Source organism: Neofelis nebulosa, chromosome 3 (genome assembly GCF_028018385.1).
Source record: "Neofelis nebulosa isolate mNeoNeb1 chromosome 3, mNeoNeb1.pri, whole genome shotgun sequence".
Classification (NCBI taxonomy): domain Eukaryota; kingdom Metazoa; phylum Chordata; class Mammalia; order Carnivora; family Felidae; genus Neofelis; species Neofelis nebulosa.
This window is the reverse complement of record NC_080784.1, coordinates 78,543,079-78,565,823: the sequence shown is the minus strand read 5'-3', so window position 1 is coordinate 78,565,823 and position 22,745 is coordinate 78,543,079. Positions and strand designations below refer to the sequence as shown.

At 42.9% G+C, this 22,745-nt stretch overlaps 2 protein-coding genes across 14 annotated transcripts in view; one reads left to right on the top strand and one right to left on the bottom strand.

Annotated features, from left to right (window-relative positions):
- DCLK2 (doublecortin like kinase 2) overlaps positions 1–5,428 on the top strand; it is a 153,949-nt gene extending 148,521 nt beyond the window's left edge. For 5 of the 8 annotated variants that reach the window (XM_058721190.1, XM_058721187.1, XM_058721189.1 and 2 more), the window contains one exon: positions 2,117–5,428. In XM_058721190.1, coding sequence (XP_058577173.1) covers positions 2,117–2,344 — 228 coding nt within the window. In that variant the 3' untranslated portion in view covers positions 2,345–5,428. The remainder of the gene's footprint in view (positions 1–2,116) is intronic. The other 3 variants (XR_009259262.1, XR_009259261.1, XM_058721191.1) reach the window with 2 other exon arrangements.
- A 4,476-nt stretch (positions 5,429–9,904) lies between these two features.
- The window catches only part of LRBA (LPS responsive beige-like anchor protein), a 780,253-nt gene continuing 767,412 nt past the window's right edge, over positions 9,905–22,745 (bottom strand). For 5 of the 6 annotated variants that reach the window (XM_058721178.1, XM_058721181.1, XM_058721182.1 and 2 more), the window contains exons 55-57: positions 21,245–21,441; positions 17,080–17,231; positions 9,905–11,210 (exon numbers count right to left, since the gene is read on the bottom strand). In XM_058721178.1, coding sequence (XP_058577161.1) covers positions 11,120–11,210; positions 17,080–17,231; positions 21,245–21,441 — 440 coding nt within the window. In that variant the 3' untranslated portion in view covers positions 9,905–11,119. The remainder of the gene's footprint in view (positions 11,211–17,079; positions 17,232–21,244; positions 21,442–22,745) is intronic. The other variant, XM_058721180.1, reaches the window with a different exon arrangement.

Sequence of the window (22,745 nt, the reverse complement as noted above, 5' to 3'; positions counted from 1 at the left end):
TTATCTTAAAACTTTACAGCTTGCCCCACTGCTTGTCATCCCAGATCAAGAGCTGGCGAGTGCATAGCAGGAGGACGCCAGCAGCTCTCCGGCTCAGTGCTGTTTTTCACTTGGTGAAAAAGCAACTTTTTGTGAACAACAGCAAAGGACAAGTAACTCTGTGAAGGCTTTTGTTCTCTTTCTCCAGCTACGTGTCCAAAGATACATTTTTATCAGTAAGACAGGTGTGGAGCCTTTGGGATAAGAGAAGAGATTTATATTGGATTAGGCTTTGGTTTAAGACAAGCCTGTGGTTCTGAATAGCACTTGCATTTTCTTTGACTTGTCACTTGGTATAGTTAAAGGACAGTGCCTCTGGGGCAGGCTCCTTGTTTATCCCCCAGGGGGCACATCCCAGCCTCAGGGACGAGGCCATCTTGTGGCAGGAAAGGGAATTACAAGAAACCCTCATTTGCTGCATCTTGTAGCCAACTTGAGAAAGGATGAATTCACATGGAGGGCTTTCCCCCTCAGAGGGGATGATGTTTCTTTCAGGGGGAAATTTGGGAATGATTTGGGTTTAATTTGAGATAGACAAAACTGTTTCAGTCATGTTGCTTCTGTTTAAAGTAAGTCTAGTTTCTGTCCCTGCTTTCTCCTGCCTCTCCCGCTGCCTGCATTGCTTCCCTCTGACTAGGTCCAAGGCAATGGTATGTACTAACCGCACCGCAATGCTTTGTTCCGCTGCACACACACATGGTCTCCTGACAGGAACAGAAGAGGAGCAATAACTGGGGAGTTACTGTCTCTGCTACCCAGGAGGGGCTCTGTGGTAGAACCAAGTTGAATGCTGCCTCTCCCCATTTTCAGAGTGTTCACCGAGGCGTGGCTTGGCCTCCTCTCATACTAGGAAGTGGGAAGCTTATTAAAGAGCAATGCTAAGCTTCTGAGGGGGCTTTTCCACAGTTACCTGCTCCCCAGGTAATTGAAATTGTCCTTGGAAATTGCTGGCTATTTAGCGTGAGCTTGGAAGGGCCTGTGGAGAACCCTGTTTTACAGCTGACACCAAGCCAGCCAGCCACACAAGTCCGTCTTAAAAGGTGTTGTTCATTCTTATCTTCTCCAGACCTTTTTTTTTTTTTTTTTTTAAAGAAATAAAGAATCTGTACTACATTTCCCCTCAGGGTAGTTAGATTACAAAGCGCCTCCTGATTATTGTGCCTTTGAGCTAAAGGTGCCTGAGAACTGAAAGCACATTTGGAAACCCAGTGAGATGACAGCTTGGCTGGGTCTCACTGGACAAGCAAGGAAATGTTCAAACTGAGTCAGAGGAGGAGAAAAGAAGATCAGGTCTTACCTCCCAGTGTAAGGTCAGAAAAGCAAGGTGATTTCCTCATGGTTGTGGCTGTTTCTGTGCTCCTTGAAGAGCTGAGCAGATTAAAAACTTTAGGGGTGAAGCACCTGGCTGGCTTACTGGGTAGAACACGCAACTCGATCTCAGGGTCATGAGTTCAAGCCCCATGTTGGGCATGGAGCTTACTTAAAAAAACAAACTTGGGGTATAACAAGATAAAACTGTCCAGAAAGACCAGAGAGCAGGTCAGGTGACCATGCAGGATGTCAAAAGGGGTAATGGTGCACGATCAGATTGCAGGACTTTTGTAGATTATGCAGACACTTGGGTTGTATAGGGATTACTTATTTATATGACATGTGAGTAACTTTTCAACCTGTGATGAAGAACTTGCCTTAGAAAAGCTGTCAAAGCCCTAGTGTTCTTGTAGGGTTTGCTCATTGTCACAGGATTCTTCTGGGCTCCAGATCTGGGCATGGGAAGAAGCACTCAGAACTCAGGCAAGCTCAGAGCCAGAAAATAATTGCCTCAGGCTGCCATCCAGGGCCAGCTGACACTGAGCCAGGAGCAGGGGCCAAGTGTGGCTGACCGCCTGGGGGGTTGGGGAGAGGGTATCCTCAGCCATTGCTTTTCTCTTAGGCTTCTATTGGAAGAGAAGCTCGATGTTATTTCTCCTCTTCTGTTTCTGAGCCCTGTGCATGCTCTTGTGCGCTCCTGTCGTGGTAGCTATGACCCAAGCCCGGGCCGGGCTAATGTGTTATTTCTCCACTGGTTTCTCCTTAGAACACGGCTCTAGATAAGGAGGGGCAGATTTTCTGCAGCAAGCACTGTCAGGGCAGCAGCCGACCCGGGATGGAGCCGACCTCTCCAGTCCCTCCCTCAGCTGAGGAGCCCCCCGTGTCCGCACCGGCAGACCTGGCCCCCGCCCCTCCAGAGTCTCCCACACCCCCTTGTCCTCCTGCTGCCGAAAGCTGCGAGCGGGCAGGGACCTGGCGCCGCCACCGCGACTGACCCCGGGCAGACAGGCGGACAGGCTGGAGCCCGCCGCGGCTGGAAAGCCCCTCTTGTTGGGCCGCGGCCCTCTCGTTGAAGAGCCTTTCTCTGCTGACTGCTGTTGGGAAGTTTGCTGGCACCTCTGAGGGCTGCCAGGATCCAGGAGCTCGATGCCAGGGATTTGCTTCTTTTCATAATCTGGGCTCTGCCCGCCGGTTCCTGGAGGTGTCCTATGCAGTGTTAGCTGCCGTGACAGATATTCGGAGCGGCTCGTTTTAAATTGTTTTCAGTTCAGTGGACATTTTTGCAGTGTCACCAGGAGAATGTGCAACTTTTATCTGGGATTTAATGCATTTTTATAGAAACACTTTGGATGAATCAAGCTCTCTCCCTATTTAAGTAAACTCGGAGCGTTCCTTTTTTTTCTTACAAACAATTTAGAACTGCACTTGTCCCTTTGTGGGTGTCCTGTGAGAGGTGGCATAGCACCTTCCTCTGCCGAGGGGGTTCGGAGGACTGGCATTCTGATGGAAGAAGTGAGCACCCGAGAGGACAGTCTGGTCATCGGACACTAATTCAGACTTTGAAAAGTGGTTCCAGGTGCCCGAGGAAGCAGTCCACCGTTAGCCTGGGGCGCTGGGCTCACCTAAGACAACACTGGATATTTATTTGTATACAGACCACAGGGGAATGTCACTTTCTTCCCTAGACAGTGTGCTCTCCCCCAACTCTTCCCACATATGTATTAGGAGACATTAATGGAATCGTCCTTTGGGCTTTTTCATGAAAGGCGTGGCGCATGCGGCACCCCCCCAGGCCAAGTGGTTTCTTCTCAGCAAGCCGGCTTCTAGCAGAGCATGGTAAACTAGGCATCTGACTAGCCACCGCAGTCTCTTTCATCATCTGCTTGTCATCTGGAGCTGGCCGGAAACAACTGAGGAAACATAGCCCGAGGCACAGTCAGGACCGGGGCAGGAAGGTGCTCCACAAACATCCTCTGTTATTAACCTTCTGGAAGGCTGCTGGCAGTTTTTCCTTTTTTCCCCCACTACCCTGCCCTTTTTAATAATTGTACATAATCAATGTATTTGTTTTACCTGCTCATCTTCTAAACTGGGGGGCCCTGTAGTTCATTCTCATTGTTAGACTTTTGCCTTTATAAGTGTACCCAACCTGCAATAAACCCTTCTTGAGGAAAAAAGTGATGGGGGTGGGCAAAGGATTGTGTGGTGTTGTTTTGCAAAGGATGTGTGATCAGAGCACACTTCCTTGGCCTAGGTTCATGTCCTTTTATGAAGTTTTAGGTGAGGAGTAGTGGGGAGGGAGAATGATGCTTGGGAAGAACACATGAAAATGCATCTTGGTCAAAGTGTATTTGCTAACAGGTGCACACACCTGCAACAAAAGCTCAGGAACAAATAGGGATTGTTAATGTATGGCAGAGGAATCTTATGGAGCCAATGGCAGGAAGGTCAGGCTTCACAGGAAATAGGAAGCAGGGCAACTGTTCCCCAGTCTCCTTCTGTCTGTCACTGTCTCTGACTCCGAGACTGTGCAGTCTCCTGTCTCTGCTGCTCTGGGTGCATTTTGGCTCTTGGTTCTGTTCTCTTGTAACTCCTGCTTGCCTGTAGCTCTGATGTAGCCTGGTGCTGCTCTGTCCCCAACTTCTCAAGGCTGTCCCAACTCCAGGCCTTGAGACCATCTGCTTCCACTCTGGATCTCTGAATTCACATTGCTGAAGGAATGAGACTATCTGACTGGCCCTTCTCCCTGGGCTGGTGCTGACCCATGATTTGATCCAGCGGCTGGCTACAAAATGCAGATTTTGCCTCCTGGGCCTACAAAGGCAGCAGGTATAGGCTTCAGGAGGAGGGCAGTTTCAAAAAAGCTGTAATGTATAGGTCTAGAACATTTTGCTTGTCTCTGGCCTCACTAATGAGTTAAAGAGCAAGCTTTTTCATGGCTCCCAGTGGAGATATTTTTGTTAATGAAAGAGAAGAGCTAATGTAAAGGAAAGAGAACATGGAAATAGTGATGGAGCATGGCCTCTGGCAGTGATCAGAGCCCGAAACCGGGGTCCCTCTCTGGAACGAGGTTAAAAGGCATTTGCTGACAACTTCAAGTATTTGCCAGGGAAGTGCTGGTCACTGGTGATAAGACGAAGGAGTGTCTTCTGGACAGCACGTGCTCCCATCCTCTGTGTCACCCTCAGATGGCCTGGGACATGGTGGGGGAGGATGGCCTGGAGACACGAAGTAGCATGAGCAGGTGGGGCAGCACAGCCTAGCAGCTCTCCTGTAATTACATGAATCCCACAAACACCTGGAGAAACGATGTGTGGCGGTGAAGGAGCAAACCAAGCCGTTGACCGTAACAACGCAAGTCACAGAATTGGTGGGAGACAGAGTCACTGTGCAGTTTTAGGTTCTTCCATCTCCAAAGCTGTGCTCTTTGGAGGAACCCTGTCCCACGGGGACAAATCAAGGCCCGGGTGTGAATGGTCATCTAAGTAGTGATCCTAAATAAAGGCCCTGACACCACAAGCAAACTGTTCATTTGCCCATGTGTTTAGAAAACATTTGTTGGGCTCTTCTTCTGTTCTCAGAGTCCAAATTAAATATAGGGATGTAATTGCTAGGTTTCTCTGTTCCTGCACAGTGAGAATGGCATGTACTTGTTTGATGTTCATTCCCTTACTCCAGCAGGGGATCTGTGTCTAAAGGATTTGACCTGTGAAGGGGTAGAAAAAGGGAAGTGGTGACCTGCTGAAGCCACCATGGGGTGCCTGCTGGGCTCAGCAACTGCCCAGGGGTCAGGGAGTGCGTGTCTCTCTCTTCAAAAAGGTTGCTGTGTTATGGAAGTATATGGAATACATGGATTAAAAACATTCGGTAAAACTTCCAGAATATTTTCATGGATACAACTGTGAAATGTGAATTTGAAAATAGGATCGTTGAGAGCAGACCGTATGGGACGAGAAAGGGAGCTAATGATGTTGGTGGGGAAAGACCTCTGGAGCAGCGCTGCCCCCTGGAAACACAGTGTAAGCTGCCTCATTTAACATTTTCTGGTGCCACATTAAAAAGGAATGGGTGAAATTAATTTTGTAGTATATTTTATTTAACCCAGCGTGTCTACAGTATTATTTCCACATGTAACCAAAGTAAAAAAAAAAAAAAAAATCTTTGAGATTTTTTTTTTTAATCTTTGAAATCTAAGTGTGTGTTGACAGGCACAGCACATCTTGGTTTGAACCTGGCACCTGTTGAGTGTTTCACAGCCCATGTGGCTCCACCGGCCACACTGGATCGTGCCGCTCGAGAGAAAAGCCCCAGACAGCTCTCGGTCTTTGTTCCTGTTCTTTTTTTGTTTTGTTTTTGCATATGATGTGAACGACCATCTAGAAAGAATGCTTATCCATGTTTTAAGTGGGATGGGCTGGATTTCAAATTCTCTCAGCAGGTGAGAACACTGATCCGAACCTGTGGCGTGAAATCAGAGCGTGAAGCCCTTGCCATTCTGTTGCCTGAGGCCTTGATGTCCACGACTTCATGGGAAAGACCCAAGAGCGGAGAACTTCAGTGGTCACCATTCATTAGGTGCCGACAGAGCTGCTGAAATGTCAGAACCTTAAACTGTGTTGTGAGAAGTCTGTGCAAATTGTGGGCAGCATGAGCCAAGCCCTCGTGTGTGTGTGTGTGTGTGTGTAGGTCTGTTGTGAAGGCCTCCCAGTGTGTGGTGGCGCCCATAAAACAATGATCACCCGGAAGAGGGCAGCCAGAGAGGTGAGGAGGACCGTAGCCCTGGCAGCCAGGGACTGGTGGGAAACACCATACGGTGGTAGTTAGGGGAGACCAGAGGCACATCTGGTAGATGTCTTGGGCTGAATGAAGAACTGTTCCATAGCAGGGATGGTGGTCCAAGGTTAGCAGGCAGGAGTTACGAAGGGCCAGACGTGAGTGCAGAGTCTAAGACTCTAGCCAAAGGGCAGTCCAGTGACAGAATTAGCTGCTTTCTGAAGGAGTGACAAGCCAGTCCTTGAAAATGCTTAGCTGCTAAATAACCACCAGAAGTTTATAGTGTACAGAGTATTTCATCCTGTGTCATTTGAGCCACACCACATCTGTTAGAGATGTTAATGTCCACATTCCACCAGTAAGGAAACTCAGAAGGACCAGGAGCTCATCCAGGCATGCTGGAGCTGGGACTTGCTCCTCTCGGTTCCCCAGGAAGCTATCCTTACGACTGGGCTGTCGTCTAGGTGCTCAGAGATGCTTTACCTGGGACATCTGTGTCATAGGCAGAGGTGGGATGGTCTAGCAGAGACACCTGGCAAAGTGGTAGAAAACTGAGGAGGCCTGACAGGTTATCACAAGCGGGGGGCGGGGGGGGGGGGGTGAATTCTGTTAGATGAGGAAAGAGTAGTTTTTCCAGAAGGAAGCTGATACATGCAATTTAGCTTAGTCTTAGCCAGTGGATTTTTTTTTTTAAGTTTGCTTGAGAGCCTGTGTGAGTGGGGGATGGGCAGAGAGGGAGAGAGAGAATCCTAAGCTGGCTCCATGCTGTCAGTGCAGAGCCTGACATGGTGCTCAAACCCATGAGCTGGGAGATGGTGACCTGATCTAAGATCAAGAGTTGGACACTGAACAGGTACCCCGTTGGCCAGTGGATTTTAAGAGGGCTACCTTATGGTAAAACCTACGGCCTTGAACTCAAAGGCAGTTAGCTGTGGGAAGGGGTTGTTCTCATTGAACAGCTGAGGGGAAGGAAAGGGTGTATTTGGTACACAGGCATTTTGCTCCTGCCCTTCCCTTTCCCAAACCTCTTTCATTTGTGTGCTCAGGATGGTTTCAACCCTGTGGGCCGAGTTTGGTGGGTTCTGAGGCTTGGGCACCTGTCTGTGCCGAGGATGAAGTCGAGTCTGGGGAATGTCTTTCAAATTGTCCCAAGTCCAAAGCTGCAAAGCAGCCAGTTGCTTCCTGCCAGGTATGAGGAAATTACAAGCCTGCCCAGCTGCCCCGCCCCCCCACCGTGGTTTTGGCAAGGAAAGATATTCCTGAACTTGAGACAGAAAAGTAATTCATGTTTCTGGCATATGAGCGCTGAGGTCTCAGAATTCATAGGAACATTTGTGGATGGCCGTCTTCCCTTATTGGATAGTCTGGCTGTCTCTGGAAGACAGCTTGCCGAAAGACCAAACCACACTCAGTTTCATTAAAAAAACGTCCCTTGGTTTGAACAATTTGAATTTTTGGTCCGTAGCAGGGAGGGCTGGGAGTGTTGTATCAGTGTCATTAATAATAGGCTTAGATTTTTGTAAATAGTGATCTTATGACTTTGAGGGACCAAAAAGTGCAAGATGGATTCAGCTCTTCAATGTGAAAGAAAAATACAAATGAGGATTTTCCCATACATCCGAGAGGAAAGAGGAGAGACAAAAGGAAATGTAACAAATGTTTTTTGTATTTTGTTATTTTATTGGTTTGCTGTTTTTATGGTCTTTTCCTCCCATTTTTTAGTTTAGGAAGTTGTGAAACTTCCCAGCTTCCTTATGCTACAAAAAAGGGGGAGTAGCTAGGCTGATAGCTCTCCTAACTGAAGTAGAAAATTCTTCGCCCAGCAGTGGGGCAGAATAGCCAAGTTTGGGGCCCTGGCATATTTGCTGATACACATGGTTTATGCAGATTTTGGGATTTACGTCCTGTCCTCCTCCTCTTTTATTTGTGAACATGCTTTGTCCTAATGTGATGTCACATGATGGCGTGAGGCTGGGGGGCTGGCTGCTACTCCACGACCTATAATGCATACGAGAAACCGGCAGACCTTCTCCACCAAGCTCAGTGGTGGGATCCTTCATACTGTGTCGTTGCAGAAGGATTCTGTATCCTTGGTCTGCTGTGTTCTTTCATAGTGATGGGGGGTGGAGCAGGGGCAGGACTAATGCAGTAAGAAGGACCAAACCAGGCCCGTGATTTGTATGGCCAGGAGCTCTTGAAATCATATCCAGTAAAAACATGTCACAGATACCTAGTGAAAATCTCTCTCCTAAAATTCCTATCTGGTAGATCTGTCGTATGCTAACTTAATTGAATTCTAGTTGCTGAAAAGAGTACAAAGTGGATGTGCTGTCTGGCTGTTCCTGGGATTCCCAGCCATCACCTGCCAACTTGGCCCACACCCTGTCTGCCAGCATGGTGGAGGAGGGGGCCACATGGCACCAGGTGTGCATGGTCAGGCCCCTGGGCTCTGCTGTCGGATCTGAACAGAAAAGGGAAGCCCAGGTTCCATGTTACCTCACGTCCTACATGCAGCTTCTTGGGGTTCCTGTGCAGGGTCCTTTGAATCTTCATGTCCTATATGCTAAGTAGAACTAAAGTGTGATGTCATTTCAGGGGGCAAGATCATTCCTTTTTATTGAATTAATGAGATTTATTTATGGATGTCTGGTGTACTCTGGGGGATAAGATTCTCATCTAAGAGTGAATCATTCATCAGCATGTATCTGTGCTTGTCAAGTTTTCATGTCCTATATTCGCTAAGCCTGTACACTTTCTCTCAGAGACCTAGTGCTATTTCTTAAATTACAGAGCCTCAAGAACTTGATTGGTGACTTTTCGGTAAGAATCAATACTATCAGGGAGGAAAATCTGAATTTCTTGAGGCAGTGCACTTTAAAAGGAACTGTAAATCACTGTATGTAAACTGAACACGCCACACTTTGAACCACGTCCACGTACCAAATGTCTTACCACGCTTCCCGTCTGTTGTAGGGCATCCACTTTCATCCCAAACCACCTCAACTTTGACTTTTTCTCCTAATTGGTTTAAATTTATTTGTAGTGTAATGGTTTCTTTAAAAAGTAGTTAATACTGGATAAAGTAGGTGAATGCTGAATAAATCCAAACAAATATGGTAAACAGATTCTGTCATTAAGCAACCCTTATGTTGACATGAACTAGGTTTGAGTAAAGGAACACAGAAGTGATACATGTTAAGTCATGCTTCTGTATTACTTTGTGTTTCTGTTACTTTTCCAGAGTTGTAAGTTTTAAAAGCAGTATAGGCAGTGGAGGCACCAATTTTCCTCTTAGAGTCCAAGAGGAAGCTGCTTTATTCACTTTGCTTTAAGCTTATAAAAATAGGGTAGTTGAGGTATCAAATGCTTGGCATAAGGACTTAGGTATTCCTGATTTTCTCCTACCATTTTCTCTAAAGTTTCTAAAGTATAATATCAGAGGGTAATGGCGGTGAGGATGCTTAATTTACCTGTAACTTGCATATTTCTTTGACGTATGATGTACTCACATTTGACTTTTTTTTCTTTCTTTCTTAATGGTTTATAAAACAGTGGTGGATCTTAGATATAGATCTAGTGTTTTCATCAGCGAAGTCTTGGTAAGAGGGAGCCAAAGAAGGCCCATGTTCCTGTTTTCATTCAACAGTGTCTCTTATTGGTTATGGTTCAAAATCTGGGACTGAACCAGAGTTTGGTTTTTTTTTGTTTTTTTGTTTTTTTGTTTTTCCAAAGAATTATCCTTGTTTTAAAGTAGAAGTGAAAAGATAGTATTTTCCAAAAATTCAATCACAAATGCCATTTTATTTTTTCTGTCAAACTGAATTGTTCCATTCCAAATCTCTGCTTTTAGCGAAGAGCTGAGTGTTGGGAAATAGGAAGGGACCCCTTTAGGTAAGCTGCAAGGGAAATAGAGATGGATTGTCGGTTTCAACTCAAAGTTCACAACTTACAAAGAATTTATTTATGCAATACAGACCTTTTCTCAAATATTTTTCACAGAATTCCACACAGCAATCTACTAGAAAAGTAGAACTATACACCAAAATAACATGTTTCTCGGTACAAACTGCTACTCAAAGGAAGGTGAAGATCTTCAGTAACAAATAGAAGGTGAAATGGGTGTTGCTTAATACAGCACCTGGTGGCCTCTGCGCTCAGACTGGGGTGGGGGAGGGGAGCCCTCGCTGATGGCTCTGCCTCAGTGAGTGGGCACGGTCAAACCTTAGGGGTGAGCTTTGGTACCTGCGTTTACTTCAGAAGAAAAGCAAAAGTTGTGAGCCCACGAGCATTCCCATCCTGTCATTTTGGTGTGCTATGAAGATGACGAATCGGGAAAAAATTGTAAATAAAAAACATTGTAAATACTTCACACTTGCTAGAACATGAGATCCTTTATGTTAAACACACAATAAAATAAAATAGCCTCCCCCAAACCATAATTTTCTAGGTCTAAAGCATGCCTGAAGAATAATATTGATAGAAATAATTCACTGAGATGCTTTAAATTACATTTACCATAATTTAAACATTACTATGTAAATCCCAGAAATTTCAGTGCTGAAGAAGCACAATTGCTTGGAAAAATACAGGACAGCATAAAATTCCCTATACCCATTACCCTATTTCTTAAAATCATGTATTTCTCAAGATTACAGATAAAGGGGAAGTGTTTTTTCATAATGTAGCTAGAATAAGTGGGTTTACTTGCTCCACTGGATATGTTTCCATAATTGGTGAAAATAGACTTCTCATTATGACTAAAAATATAGATTTTTTTTTTTAAACTACAGAACCCAGCAGCCAATTTTCTGCTTTGCTATTCCCCCCCAAAAAAGTCAAGCAAAGTCTACAAAAATAGCAATTAACTTTAAAAAATATTTTGCTTCTTCGAGCAAATTTAAGTTACATTCAGATGTGATAGCTATTTCTAAGAGAAAGATGCTGCCCATTCCTTTCCCTGCCTCGGCTGAGGGCGGGGTGGATAAAGCTGTCACCGTCAGTAGCGGGTTTGGTATTCGTGATGCCACCGGTTAAAGTCGTTGTAAAACAGAACGATGCTTCCTGAAGCCATGCCAGAAATGATGCACCTGGGAGAAGCAGAGAGAAGGAGGGGTTTACAAACCTATTTTTTCTCTAGGGATCTGTTACTAAAGAGATAACCGCCTCCCCAAATCTACAAGGTAAATACAGAAGATGGCAGTGAAACCTAACAATTTGTGAGAATTAAGGTATGTTTTTTGATGATCAAAATGACAAGTCACTAAAACCTGGACAGACTTGATAATTTCTAATGTGGGGCTGGCTAGTGAGCCCTGATGTTTATTTTTACATATACATATACATATAAAATGGAAGCATAGTTGACACGACGATCCATTAGTTTCAGACGTACATCATCATTCCACAACTGTATTACCATTCTCACAAGTGGAGCCACCATCTGTCACCATATGATGCTAGTACAGGACCACTGACTCTGTTCCTCTGCTGTATCTTTCTCCTATCTTTTATATGAGGTATCAGAACAACCAAAAGAAACTCAAACGTAATTGCTGGTGGAGGAGGATGCACATAGTTAAGTGATGGAGAGCTCTCTAACAGGTACAAAGTCAATGAAGAGTGAGAAAGCAGTGTGTTGACTGTAATTTGGACCAGGCCATGTTCTGCAGAAGATCTGGGTAGGGGCTTAGTCCTCTTAAAACCGTGAACTCACTGAGATGATCACTGAGGACAGGAGCTATCACTACTTGCTCCCCGTCCCTGAGAAGGTAGTGCAGGGAGAACACGGAGAGCCCTAAGACTGTTTAACTTTTGAGAGAAATCGAACATGAGCTGGGGAGGGGCAGAGAGGGGGCAGGGTACACAGGATCTGAAGCAGGCTCTGCACTGACAGCAGAGAGCCTGATGTGGGCTTGACCTCATGAACCAGGAAATCACAACCTGAGCCAAAGCTGGATGCTTAACTGACTGAACCACCCAGGTGCCTCTCTAAGATGAATGGTTTAGAGGGAGTCTATTAGATCTTCCTCTGAATGGTCTGGTTAGAACCAGTCTTTAGCAGTCATTTTCAGTATCCTTCCTACTGTCTCCTATCAAAATTAGAAATTAAAATATGCCACTACCAAAACACCAAACACAAAAGAAGGCAGTAATGAGGGAACGAAAGACAAAAAAATGCTCTAAGACATACAGAAAACTTATCAGTAATTAATTATAAAGGCACTGAACTCTCCCATCAAAGGAGACTGGCAGAATGGATTAAAAAAAAAAAAGATCAAACTATATGCTGTCTACAAGAGACTCACTTTACACAAAAAGGTTGAAAGTGACAGAAGAAGATATTCCATAAATACACAAAAAGGTTGAAAGTGACAGAAGAAGATATTCCATGCATACATTAATGAAAGCTGGAGTGGTTATACTAATATCAGACAAAATAGGCTATCAGTCAACATCTGTTATGAGACAAAGATACTACATCAATTAAAAGGTCAACTTATCAAGAAGATATAGCAATTGCAGGCATACCTTGGAGACACTGTGTTCTAGACAATTGCAATAAAGCAAGTCAAATGAGTTTTTGGTTTCCCAGTGCATGTAAAAGTTATGTTTACATTTACAGTGTAGTCTATTTCTATTTTTAAAAAATTTGTATGTTTTATTTTTGAGAGAGCGTGAGTGGGGTGGGGCAGAGAGAGAGGGAGACACAGAATCCAAAGCAGGCTCCAGGCTCTGAGCTGTCAGTATAGAGCCCGACGCGGGGCTCAAACTCACCAACCGTGAGATCATGACCCGAGCTGAAGTCAGATGCTTAACCGACTTCAGGTGCCCCTATACTGTAGTCTAGTAAAGTGTACAACAGCATGTATAAAAAAAATAGTGTATATACATGAAAAATGCTAAAAATTGCTAACCATTATCTGAGCTTTTTGCAAGTTGTAATCACAGATCACCATAACAAATGTAAGGAGAACGTTTAAAATGGGAGCATTACCAAAATGTGACAGAACCATGAACTGGGTGAATGCTGTTGGAAAAATGGCAGTGATGTATTTACCTAACACAGGATTGCCACAAAACTTCAATTTGTAAAAACAGTATCTGTAAACCACAATAAAATGAAGTCTGTCTGTAGAAACTTAAATACACCAAATATCTGAGCCCCCAAGAGATAGCCAAAACTGAAAGAACTGAAGGGAAAAATAAGCAGTTCTACAACAATAGTTGGAGACTTCAATACCCCACTTTGAATGATGGGTAGAACGACCAGAAAGAAGAGGACCTAAAGAATACTAAAATCCAAGGGGATTTTAGAGCACGCGACTCTTGGTCTTGGGGTCATGAGTTTATGCCCGTGTTGGGTGTAGAAGTTACTTAAATTCTAAGGGGGGGGGGGGGGAGAAAAACTAAGTGGACCTAATACATATGTCAAACACCCAACAACAGCAGAATAGACATTTTTCTCAAGTGTGCATGGAACATTCTCCAGGATGAACCATGTTAGGCCACAAAACTAGTCTTAAATTTAAAAATCATACAAAGTATCTTTTCCAATCACAACAGAACTGAAGTAGAAATCAGTAACAGAAGGAAAACTGGAAAATTCACATAGAAATTAACCAATGAGTTGAAATCTTAACAGAAATTAGAAAACACCGAGAAAAATTAAAACAAAACACAATAAACCAAAAGGTAATGCAATGCTAAGAGGGAAATTTATAGCTGTAGATACAGAATTTAAAAAAGATCTCTATCAGTAACCTAATACTACGAGGAACATGAAAAAGAGAAAACTAAACCCAAAGCTAATGGAAGGAAGGAGATTATATAAAGATTAGAGTGGAGATAAAAGGATAGAAAAACATGGGAAAAATCAAGAAAACAAAAACCTGGTTCTTTAAAAAGATTTGACAAACTTTGAGCTAGATTAAGAAAAAAGGACTCAAATTACTACAATCATAGATTACTTCCAACTTTACAGAAATAAAAGAGGATTATAATAGAATACTAGGGACAATCATATACAAACAAATTGAAATGGAAATGAAAAAAAAGATTTTAAGTAATTTCTATATCCAGTGTGGGGCCTGAACGCACAACCCCAAGATCAAGAGTTGCATACTCCACCAACTAAGCCAGCCAGGTGCCCGTGAAATGGAAAAATTCTTAAAAACACACCCTATACCAAAACCAAATCATGAAAAAATAGACAACCTGAATAGACTTACAAGTACTAAGGAGACTGAGTCAGTAATCAAAAGCCTCCCAATAAAGAAAAGCCCTGGACTAGATGCTTCAATGGTGAATTCTACCAAATATTTAACTCTCACTCTTCTAAAATCTGGAGAGGAGAGGAGAGAACACTTCCTAAGTCATTCAATGAGGCCAGCATTACCCTGATACGAAAGTCCGAGAAAGATGCTACAAGAAACAAAACTTACAGACCAATATCCCTTATGAATACTGACAAAAATCTTCAATAAATGCTAGCAAACCTAATACAGGCACATATTTAAAGGATTAGATACAACCAAGATGAATTGATTCCTGGAATGCAAGGATGGTTCAACACAGAAAAATTAATCTACCACATTAATAGAATTAACAAAAACTACATAATCATCTCAATTGATGCACAAGAGGCATTTGACAAAATTCAACATCCTTTTATAGTAAAAGAAAAAAAACTAGGAAAAAAAAGGAAAGGACATAAATACAATAAAGGACATTTATGAAAAACTCACAGCTAACATCATACTTCATGGTGAAGACTCAAATCTTTTGTGATCAGAAACAAGACACAGCTAATCACTTTTACCAGTTCAATATGGTACTGGAAGTACCAGCCAGACCAATTAGGCAAGGCAAAGAAATAAAAAGCATCTAAATTGGAAAGGAAGAAGTAAAATTATTACAGATGACAAGATCTTATATTTAGGAAATCCTAAGGATTCCACAAAAAGTTAACAAATGCAACAAAGTTGCAAGATATAAAATCAACTGCATTTCTGTACATGAACAATGAAAAATCTGAAAAGGAAATTAATTCTATTTACAATAGCAACAAAACTGAATAAAATATTCCAGAATAATTTAATGCAGGAGGCAAAAGACTTGTACACTATAAACCACAAAATATCGCTGAAAGGAATATAAATAAATGTAAAGACATCAGTGTTAATGGACTGGAAGATTTAATATTATTAAAGTGATAATGCTAGCCTAAGCAATCAAGAGAGTCAACCCAATCCCTATCAAAATCCATTTTTTTTTGCAAAATTCATAATGGATTCTCAAGGAACCCCAAAATAGCCAAAAAAACATTCTTGAAAAAAAGAACAAAATCAGATGTTTTATATTTCATGATTTTCAAAACTTCCCACAAAGCTACAGTAACCAAAACAGTCTGATACTGACATATAGACAACTAGAATGAAGAACCCACAAATAAACTCTGACATGTATGGTCAAATGGTTTTTAACAGGGTGTCAAGACAATCCAGTGGGAGAAAGGACAGTCTTTTCAACAAATGGTTTTGGGAAAACTTGATACCCACATGCAAAAGAATGAAACTGGATCCTTATCTACTGTCATACAGATATTCAAACTGGATCAAAAGCTAAATAAACATAAGCGTTAAAACTATAAAACTCACAGAGGAAAAGCTTCATAACATTGGATTTTGCAATAATTTCTTAGATACTGCTAAAGCATTCACAACAACAGGAAAAAAAGTTGAAAATTAAAAACTTGTACATCAAAGGACATTATTAAGAGTGCAGAGTCAACACCACTAGTCATTAGGAAAATGCAAATCAAAACCACAGTAAGAGACTACTTCACACCTATTAGGATGGCTATTATTAAAAAATCCACAACCAAAATATAACCTGTGTTGGTGAAGATGTGGAAAAACTGGAACCCTTGTGTGTGGCTGGTGGGAATGTAAAATGGTACAGCCACTGTAGAGAAGAGTTTGGCAGTTTGTCACAAAGTTAAACATAGAATTACTATGTGACTCAACCATTCCACTCCTGGGTATCCACCCCAGAGAAGTGAAAACAAGGATCTGAACAGATATTTGTATGCGAATATTCATCGCAACATTATTCACATTAGCCAAAAGGTGAAAACACCCAAAATGTCAGATGAATGCATAAACAAAGTGGCATATACTATTCAGCCTTAAAAAGGAATGAGGTTCTGAAACATGCTACAACAGGACAAATACTGTATGATTCCCCTTACACAGAGTACCTAGAAGAAGCAAATTCACAGACACTGGAATTGAGCTGGAGCTCTGGAAGGGAAAATGGGAAGTTAGTGTTTCATGGGACAGAGCTTCTGTTTGGGATGATGAAAAACTTCTGGAAATGGGCAGTGGCCATAGTTGTACAACAGTGTAAATGTACTTAATGCCACTGAATTGTACACAAAAAAAAATGATGGTAAATTTTATGTATATGTTACCTCTATAAAAAAAAAATCAGAACTTAAATGAGTGTAGAAGCAGCAAGATGCCAAAGATTACATTCCCCAAATTTACCACTTAGAAGGTTTTAGGAAATAAGGCCAATCTCTCCACAAAATCCTCGTGGACATACAGGCCTTTTATATTCTACATGTTTACGGTTTTTAGTTTTTATTTTAAAGAAAAAGTACTCTAAGAAATAGAAAAAGCTTTATGGCAACATAATTACAGCCTTTGTTACTTAAATCCTATCTATTACCAGAGAATTCAGCCTTTGTCTAAGAGTGGCAATGCCATCAAAAAGAAACATCACACTTTTTAAAAAGTATCTTGGAAACCCCAATATTTACTGGATTTTTTGATTGCCCAGGTGACCCCCACAACCCCTGGTGACCCCGATAACCCAGTCTATCCATCAGACCATTTAAATAAATTCCCTCCAGTTTTTAATATCACCATCAGTAGACTATGATTTCAGTGTTACCTCTGGTCGTAAGACAGGGCCATGGCCCGGATTCCAGCGTCACAGCCCGGATAGGCGAAGAGGTGCTTGAGGTCAGACACCTGCCAGACCATGACCACACCATTGTCTCCTCCTGTGAGCAGGTACTGCCCGTCTCGGCTCAGCTGGATGGCCTATGAGACACAGCAATATTCAGTGGAGTTGTGGTCCTAGGAGAACTCCGCCTCCCACCCTGTTTAATTTCCACACCACAAAGCCACTGCAATGCAGGGAGAGATTGTATGCATGTGTTCCTAAGGAGTTTTTAGGAAATCATGAGTTACAGAAAACTTCTGCCATTTTTCAAAAGTCAAATGGACAAAGTTAGGCAATGTCTGACGCTTTGTTTTTGTGTTTTTAATTTTTGATTTTTAAAGACGAGGTGCCAAAATCCTCCAGTTCTGTGAATACTATTTAGATGGTGTATGTGGTGGACTAGACCCAGTGCTCTAAAATGAGGAGCCTCATGGCACCTCTCCACTTGTACCGTGGACATGCTAAGAAGCCTATTTTGTACCAAGGCTATGCAGACAGTGCTAGCTGACCTCATATCGCCAATAAAACACTGCTGCCTTTGGGGCTACAACCCCACGGGAGAAGGCCAACAGTTGTAGTACCTTCACTGGGCCTGCTGGATTTTTATAGCAGGTTAGGAAGACAAGCTGGTAGAGAACTACAGCTTCCAGGGTGATTAAACCCTGGGTGAAGCATTTTCTTCTTGCCTCAGGACTGACTGCTTCCTGCCAGTACTGAACAGGAAGTACACACATGGAATTTGCTCTTCGATCCCGTAAATTGGGCCAAATGTGGACCACTGCTTGTTTTTATAGGACGTTTTACATTTTTAATGGTAGAAGAAAAATCAACAGGATATTTCATGATGTGAAAATTACATGAATTCCAAATTTCAGTACCCATAAACAAGGGTTACTGGAACATAACCACGCCCATTTGTTTATGGCTACTTTCGCAAGTGACTAACAGAATATAGAGCCTGCAAAGCCTAAAGTATTTATTACTTATCCCTTTACAGAAAAAGTGTAAACACCTGTAATCCTGTGTCCACCTGGAGAGTGAAGTGGGAATACAGATGGTGCAAACAAGCCAGAAAGGAAAAAAAATCTAACTTCTGAAAAACATATCTACACTGTCCTACACTCAGTTTTAGTATAGTTGCCTTAAGTCTTTAACCTACCCTTTGACAAATTTTTAAAAAAATCATAGAAAAGTAAGGGCCGTTTCATAGGCATTCAATTCATATTTATGCAAATGCCAACTTTTACTGGTCTCTTAAATGTAGCTTCTTCTCAAGAATACAAAAATACATCTAAGAAATAAAAACCCACGTGTGGAAGATAGTTACATGTAAGAAATATTCTCTAAATCTTAATACAAACAGTAAGATTTTTCAATATAAGTAAAAATCAATATCCTTTCCCCCCATTCACTTTACAAATAGCGATCTCTAGGGGGTATCCGGGAGCTGCAGTAAAAACGAGGACAAACAATTATTTGCTCTACTTCTAAAATTCAGCTGATGAAAATCCATTAACCTTATGGTTGTGGTTCATTTGAGTTTTATACTTGAGGCTTTTTGCTGGATAAGTGCTATATTAAAATACAAATTAAAACTATTAATCTTTAACTCTTTGCACTAGTAAAGAATCTCTAATCCTAGTCTATCTGGAATTTAAAGCCTGGATTTTTAGGATTATACATTTATCAGCATCCAAAACATTTTAATGAGCCTGGGGCCTGCCACTGTGAAAAAGTATTTTGCTGGCCTTTCTCATGAGGAACCTGTCAAGTTCCCCTGGAGGCAAGAGTCAGGGTAACATTCACTGAATGGCACTCTGTCTTCTACTCAAAGCAGCCCTCACATAGTTCTTAACTCTAACAACCTCCCTCCGTACCCAGGCCGGGTTGAGCCTAACAAGTTTAAGAGGACCCCAGAGACATGCTTAGATCCTCCTCTGCAATCCAGAGTGCCTTGGACAATGCCACGGCTGAACTGGTTTCTACAGCCAGAGTGGTCTGCTGGGCATGATCACATCCTAAAACACAGCTTCCACAGAAAAAGAAAATAGATGAGTTCCTGTGGGTGAAATGGTGACTGTCCTTTGTTTAGGGTAAAATAACTTTGCTGCTCTGTAAAAGCTGCCCACTTCATTTAAGTTACTCATTAAGACATCTAAACACTGCCTAGTTGATGTGCTATGATATGTTAACCAAATGCCACTGAACAATCTGGCATCTAAATAAAAACAGGTGGGAAGCCTTGATTAGTGCAGAGGTTCCCCAGGCTGCCTGCCTGCAGGGTTCTCAGTATTTCAAAGAAACTTAATTTCTGGTCTGAGCTGATGACTAATTTGTTTCCATGGTCTCCTTTCCTGATACAGGCTCAGACTGCAGGGCCTGCAGGATGGAGCTGGAGATTTTTGCTCTGTGATGTCTCTTACTCTTTCTCTCTCTCCCTCCTTCCCTCCCCAACGCAGTTAGCTGTGAAAGTGTCAGTCTCTGGAGCCATGGGCAGGTAGTGCCCATTTTAGGCAAGCTTGCTTTAATCACACACTTGCCACTTCCAAGTTAGTATGATAAAGTGCAGGAGTGCTGGGAAAAAGGCAACGGATTGTTTAAGCCTAAAATCCAGTGGGAAATATTACAGGGGAAAAAAACAACAATAGCTACAGGGCAGAGAGGAAAAAGCATGTGTGTATGAACAGTCTGCAGAAAGCCCACTTCCTACTGCCTCAAGGAACTTCCCAGAGCCTTTCGTACTAAGTGAAATGCCACAGATATTGTTTTAGCTAGTAAGGGATTTCAAATTATTTTACAGATTTATTAGTGTAGCTGACAGTATAATCGTAACTCAAAGTGACAGATTATCAACATTATTATTGTAAAGAAAAGAGGAAAGGAAAATCCTCTGATGTGTACTTGGTTTAAATGAAGTATTATGGGAAAGTAGGGAAAAATAAAAGCTGAGTATGAGTGCGTGCTTTTGTGGTAGAAGCAGTCAAAATACAATGAAGAAAACTCAGAAAAGGAGAGGACATTGACTGAATTAAAATTCAGTGCTATGATATAGAAGCAGCAAGTGACCTTCATTTCATCTACGTAATCTATAGTTAGGGTTGTTGTTTCTTAATACTTCCTGATCCTATATCTGTTTACTTGAGAAGGGGGTGATCAGGCTAGATGTGGGAAACTGGGAGAATTTATGTCATCTAAGCTGCCCCGGGTCAGGAGGAGCAACGAATAAAATGTCCAGAGCCAGCCTAAAAAGCCACACTCAGGGGCAGAGGCATTCCCAACATGTCTGAGGTTCCCTCACTGTACAAGGTCACACATACCTCCAACCTCATCTCGGAAAATGACAGGAATACCTCAGCTTCACTTTATTTTAACCTGCACCAGCAGGTTGGGAGTGAGAAAAGAAGAACCTTGAAAAAATAGCCTCTCCAAAGAGCAGTCCTCAGTGTTTCCTTCCACCTCTAATACTTTTGGAATCGTGTCCTGAAAATGAAGCAAGACTCCAGAAGGTCCACTAACATTACCCTTCCTTGTGTATCCAAAGGGGAAAAATGTCTGCCTAACTCACATCCTAATTGGAAGCCAACTCCCTTAACTTGGCAAGTGTTGGTCTTGTTATTCACAAAGAAGTCTGAAAGGAGATACTAATCCTAATAGTCATAATCCCCTACCACTCCCGCCGGCAGCCTATCCAGGTGTGAAGAGGAGCCAGTTTTAGGTGTGGTCTACCGGACCACTGCAGTTTTGATGCTCAAACAACAACCGTGTACAGTTAACTTTCTTAGACTCAAAAAAGCTAAACAAGGCCACGGAAAGCCACCCAGGTTGGCTTCACAGAACCGTAAGAAAACTCTCTGCTGAAGGCTCGCCTTGGGCTTCACGGAGGGATCTCTTGCACAGGGCTCTCTGAGCGATGCGATCAGCACAGGAGGACGTGCTGTGGTCTGTGAGATACATAAGCCTCATGCACGTGCTACCTGATGATTTTCTTTTGGTGTGGAAAGAGGCCTTCGGTGACTAAAACAGAGGTCTCTCTAGCGAACCCTCTCCCTCCTCACCTGCCACACTTGGAGGTCAAAATCTACAATGGTGACAAAGTCTGTAGCATACTCACCCTTATGTTATCATCTGTTTCCATAGTGGCCTGGAGTTTCCCATTCACACTGAATGTACAGAAGCAGCCATTTTCATAGAATATGACACAATGACCCTCTCTTGAAGCCTGAATGAGTTTTGGTTTCAGGCAGTTTTCAGGACCCTCCAAAGTCCTTAACAAGTCTCCATTCATGGAATGTATGAGACATGGTCCTTCTGAGAAAAGAGAAGAAACAACAGGCAAAATTTTTTTAAGGATGACAAATGTGAAAATGAATCTTGAGTACAAACAGGATCAAAAGGCTGCTTGTAGCAAGCCTTTAAAAATTATTTATCTTACGTATGTTATTTCGCAAAATGTCCTCTGCGTGCTGGCCAGATCTCACCTCCTACTTGGGACAGGAGAAAGCCAACTCATACACATTCAAGTTCACTTTTCCTCAAGCGACAGGAAGTTACTTTATGAAATGATTTATGCTAAGAGATGATAAAAACAGGAGGCATTCAGAAAGGAACAGGACAAATTTCAGTTCCTCGAGGAGCTTCCGGGAAGGCTAGGCCACAATTAAACACAGGCTGCCGTCGAGCTCACTGTGATGCTTTGCCTGTGTATCACAGGGGCCCTAGCAGCAGTGGCCGCGCTGTGGGCCAGTGTGGGGAGAGCTCATTAGGGCAGCTTCCGGAGGCCTCAGCCTTCTGCCTTCCCACTGCTTGCTGCTTCACAATGAAGAATGTCCCTGGTGGTCCACTTACCCATCCTCCGCTTCCCCACCCCCTGCCACCCACACACATAAATTCACACGGAGATCCTTCTGCAACCAAGTGCACTTGCCTGCTGCCCCCACTGTGAGTGGCACCAACCACTCCCAACCCCCAGGCTGACCTCCAGGCTGAGCTGCCTGAGGAGGACGGGAGCTGCAGGTGAGTGCATACATCGCAGAGTGTTTGTATTTTTATTGAACGCCTGTCACCTGCAAAGCTAAGAAGGAGTAGGTAACTGAAACCACCTGTGTGATGAGTATGTTCTAAGAGATGTGAGTCAGACAAGAGGAGTAATGAGCATAAGGCCTGCTGATCTCCAGGCTAAGTTACTCATGCCTATGGGGACTTGTGATCTCTGTTTCCCACAGGACTACTAAGGGCATGGCCTTTTGAAAATAAGGTTCTTGGCTTTCTCTTGACCACTCAGGAGTTTGTAAGTTGTCTGTGTTCTCAGCATAAATACATACCAGCAGCCTCTGCTTCACACAGCGGCAGCACTCGTGAATGTCCATTATCATTCTAAATGACACCAGTCCCTCAGCACCACAGTTCAAACTTCAGTTTTCACAGTGATGGCATAAAGTTCACGTCTGTGACCAGCTCTTCAGTCCACAAATCACTATGTAAATAACAGATGTGCGTCCTGAATGACCAAGCACATCATTTCCTTGAAAGTCTGTCAGTGAGTGGTCACTGCACGTCTGTTACCCATTCGTGCACAGGGAGCAAACTGTGGTTGTGGTTGTGCTGCTTCCTCA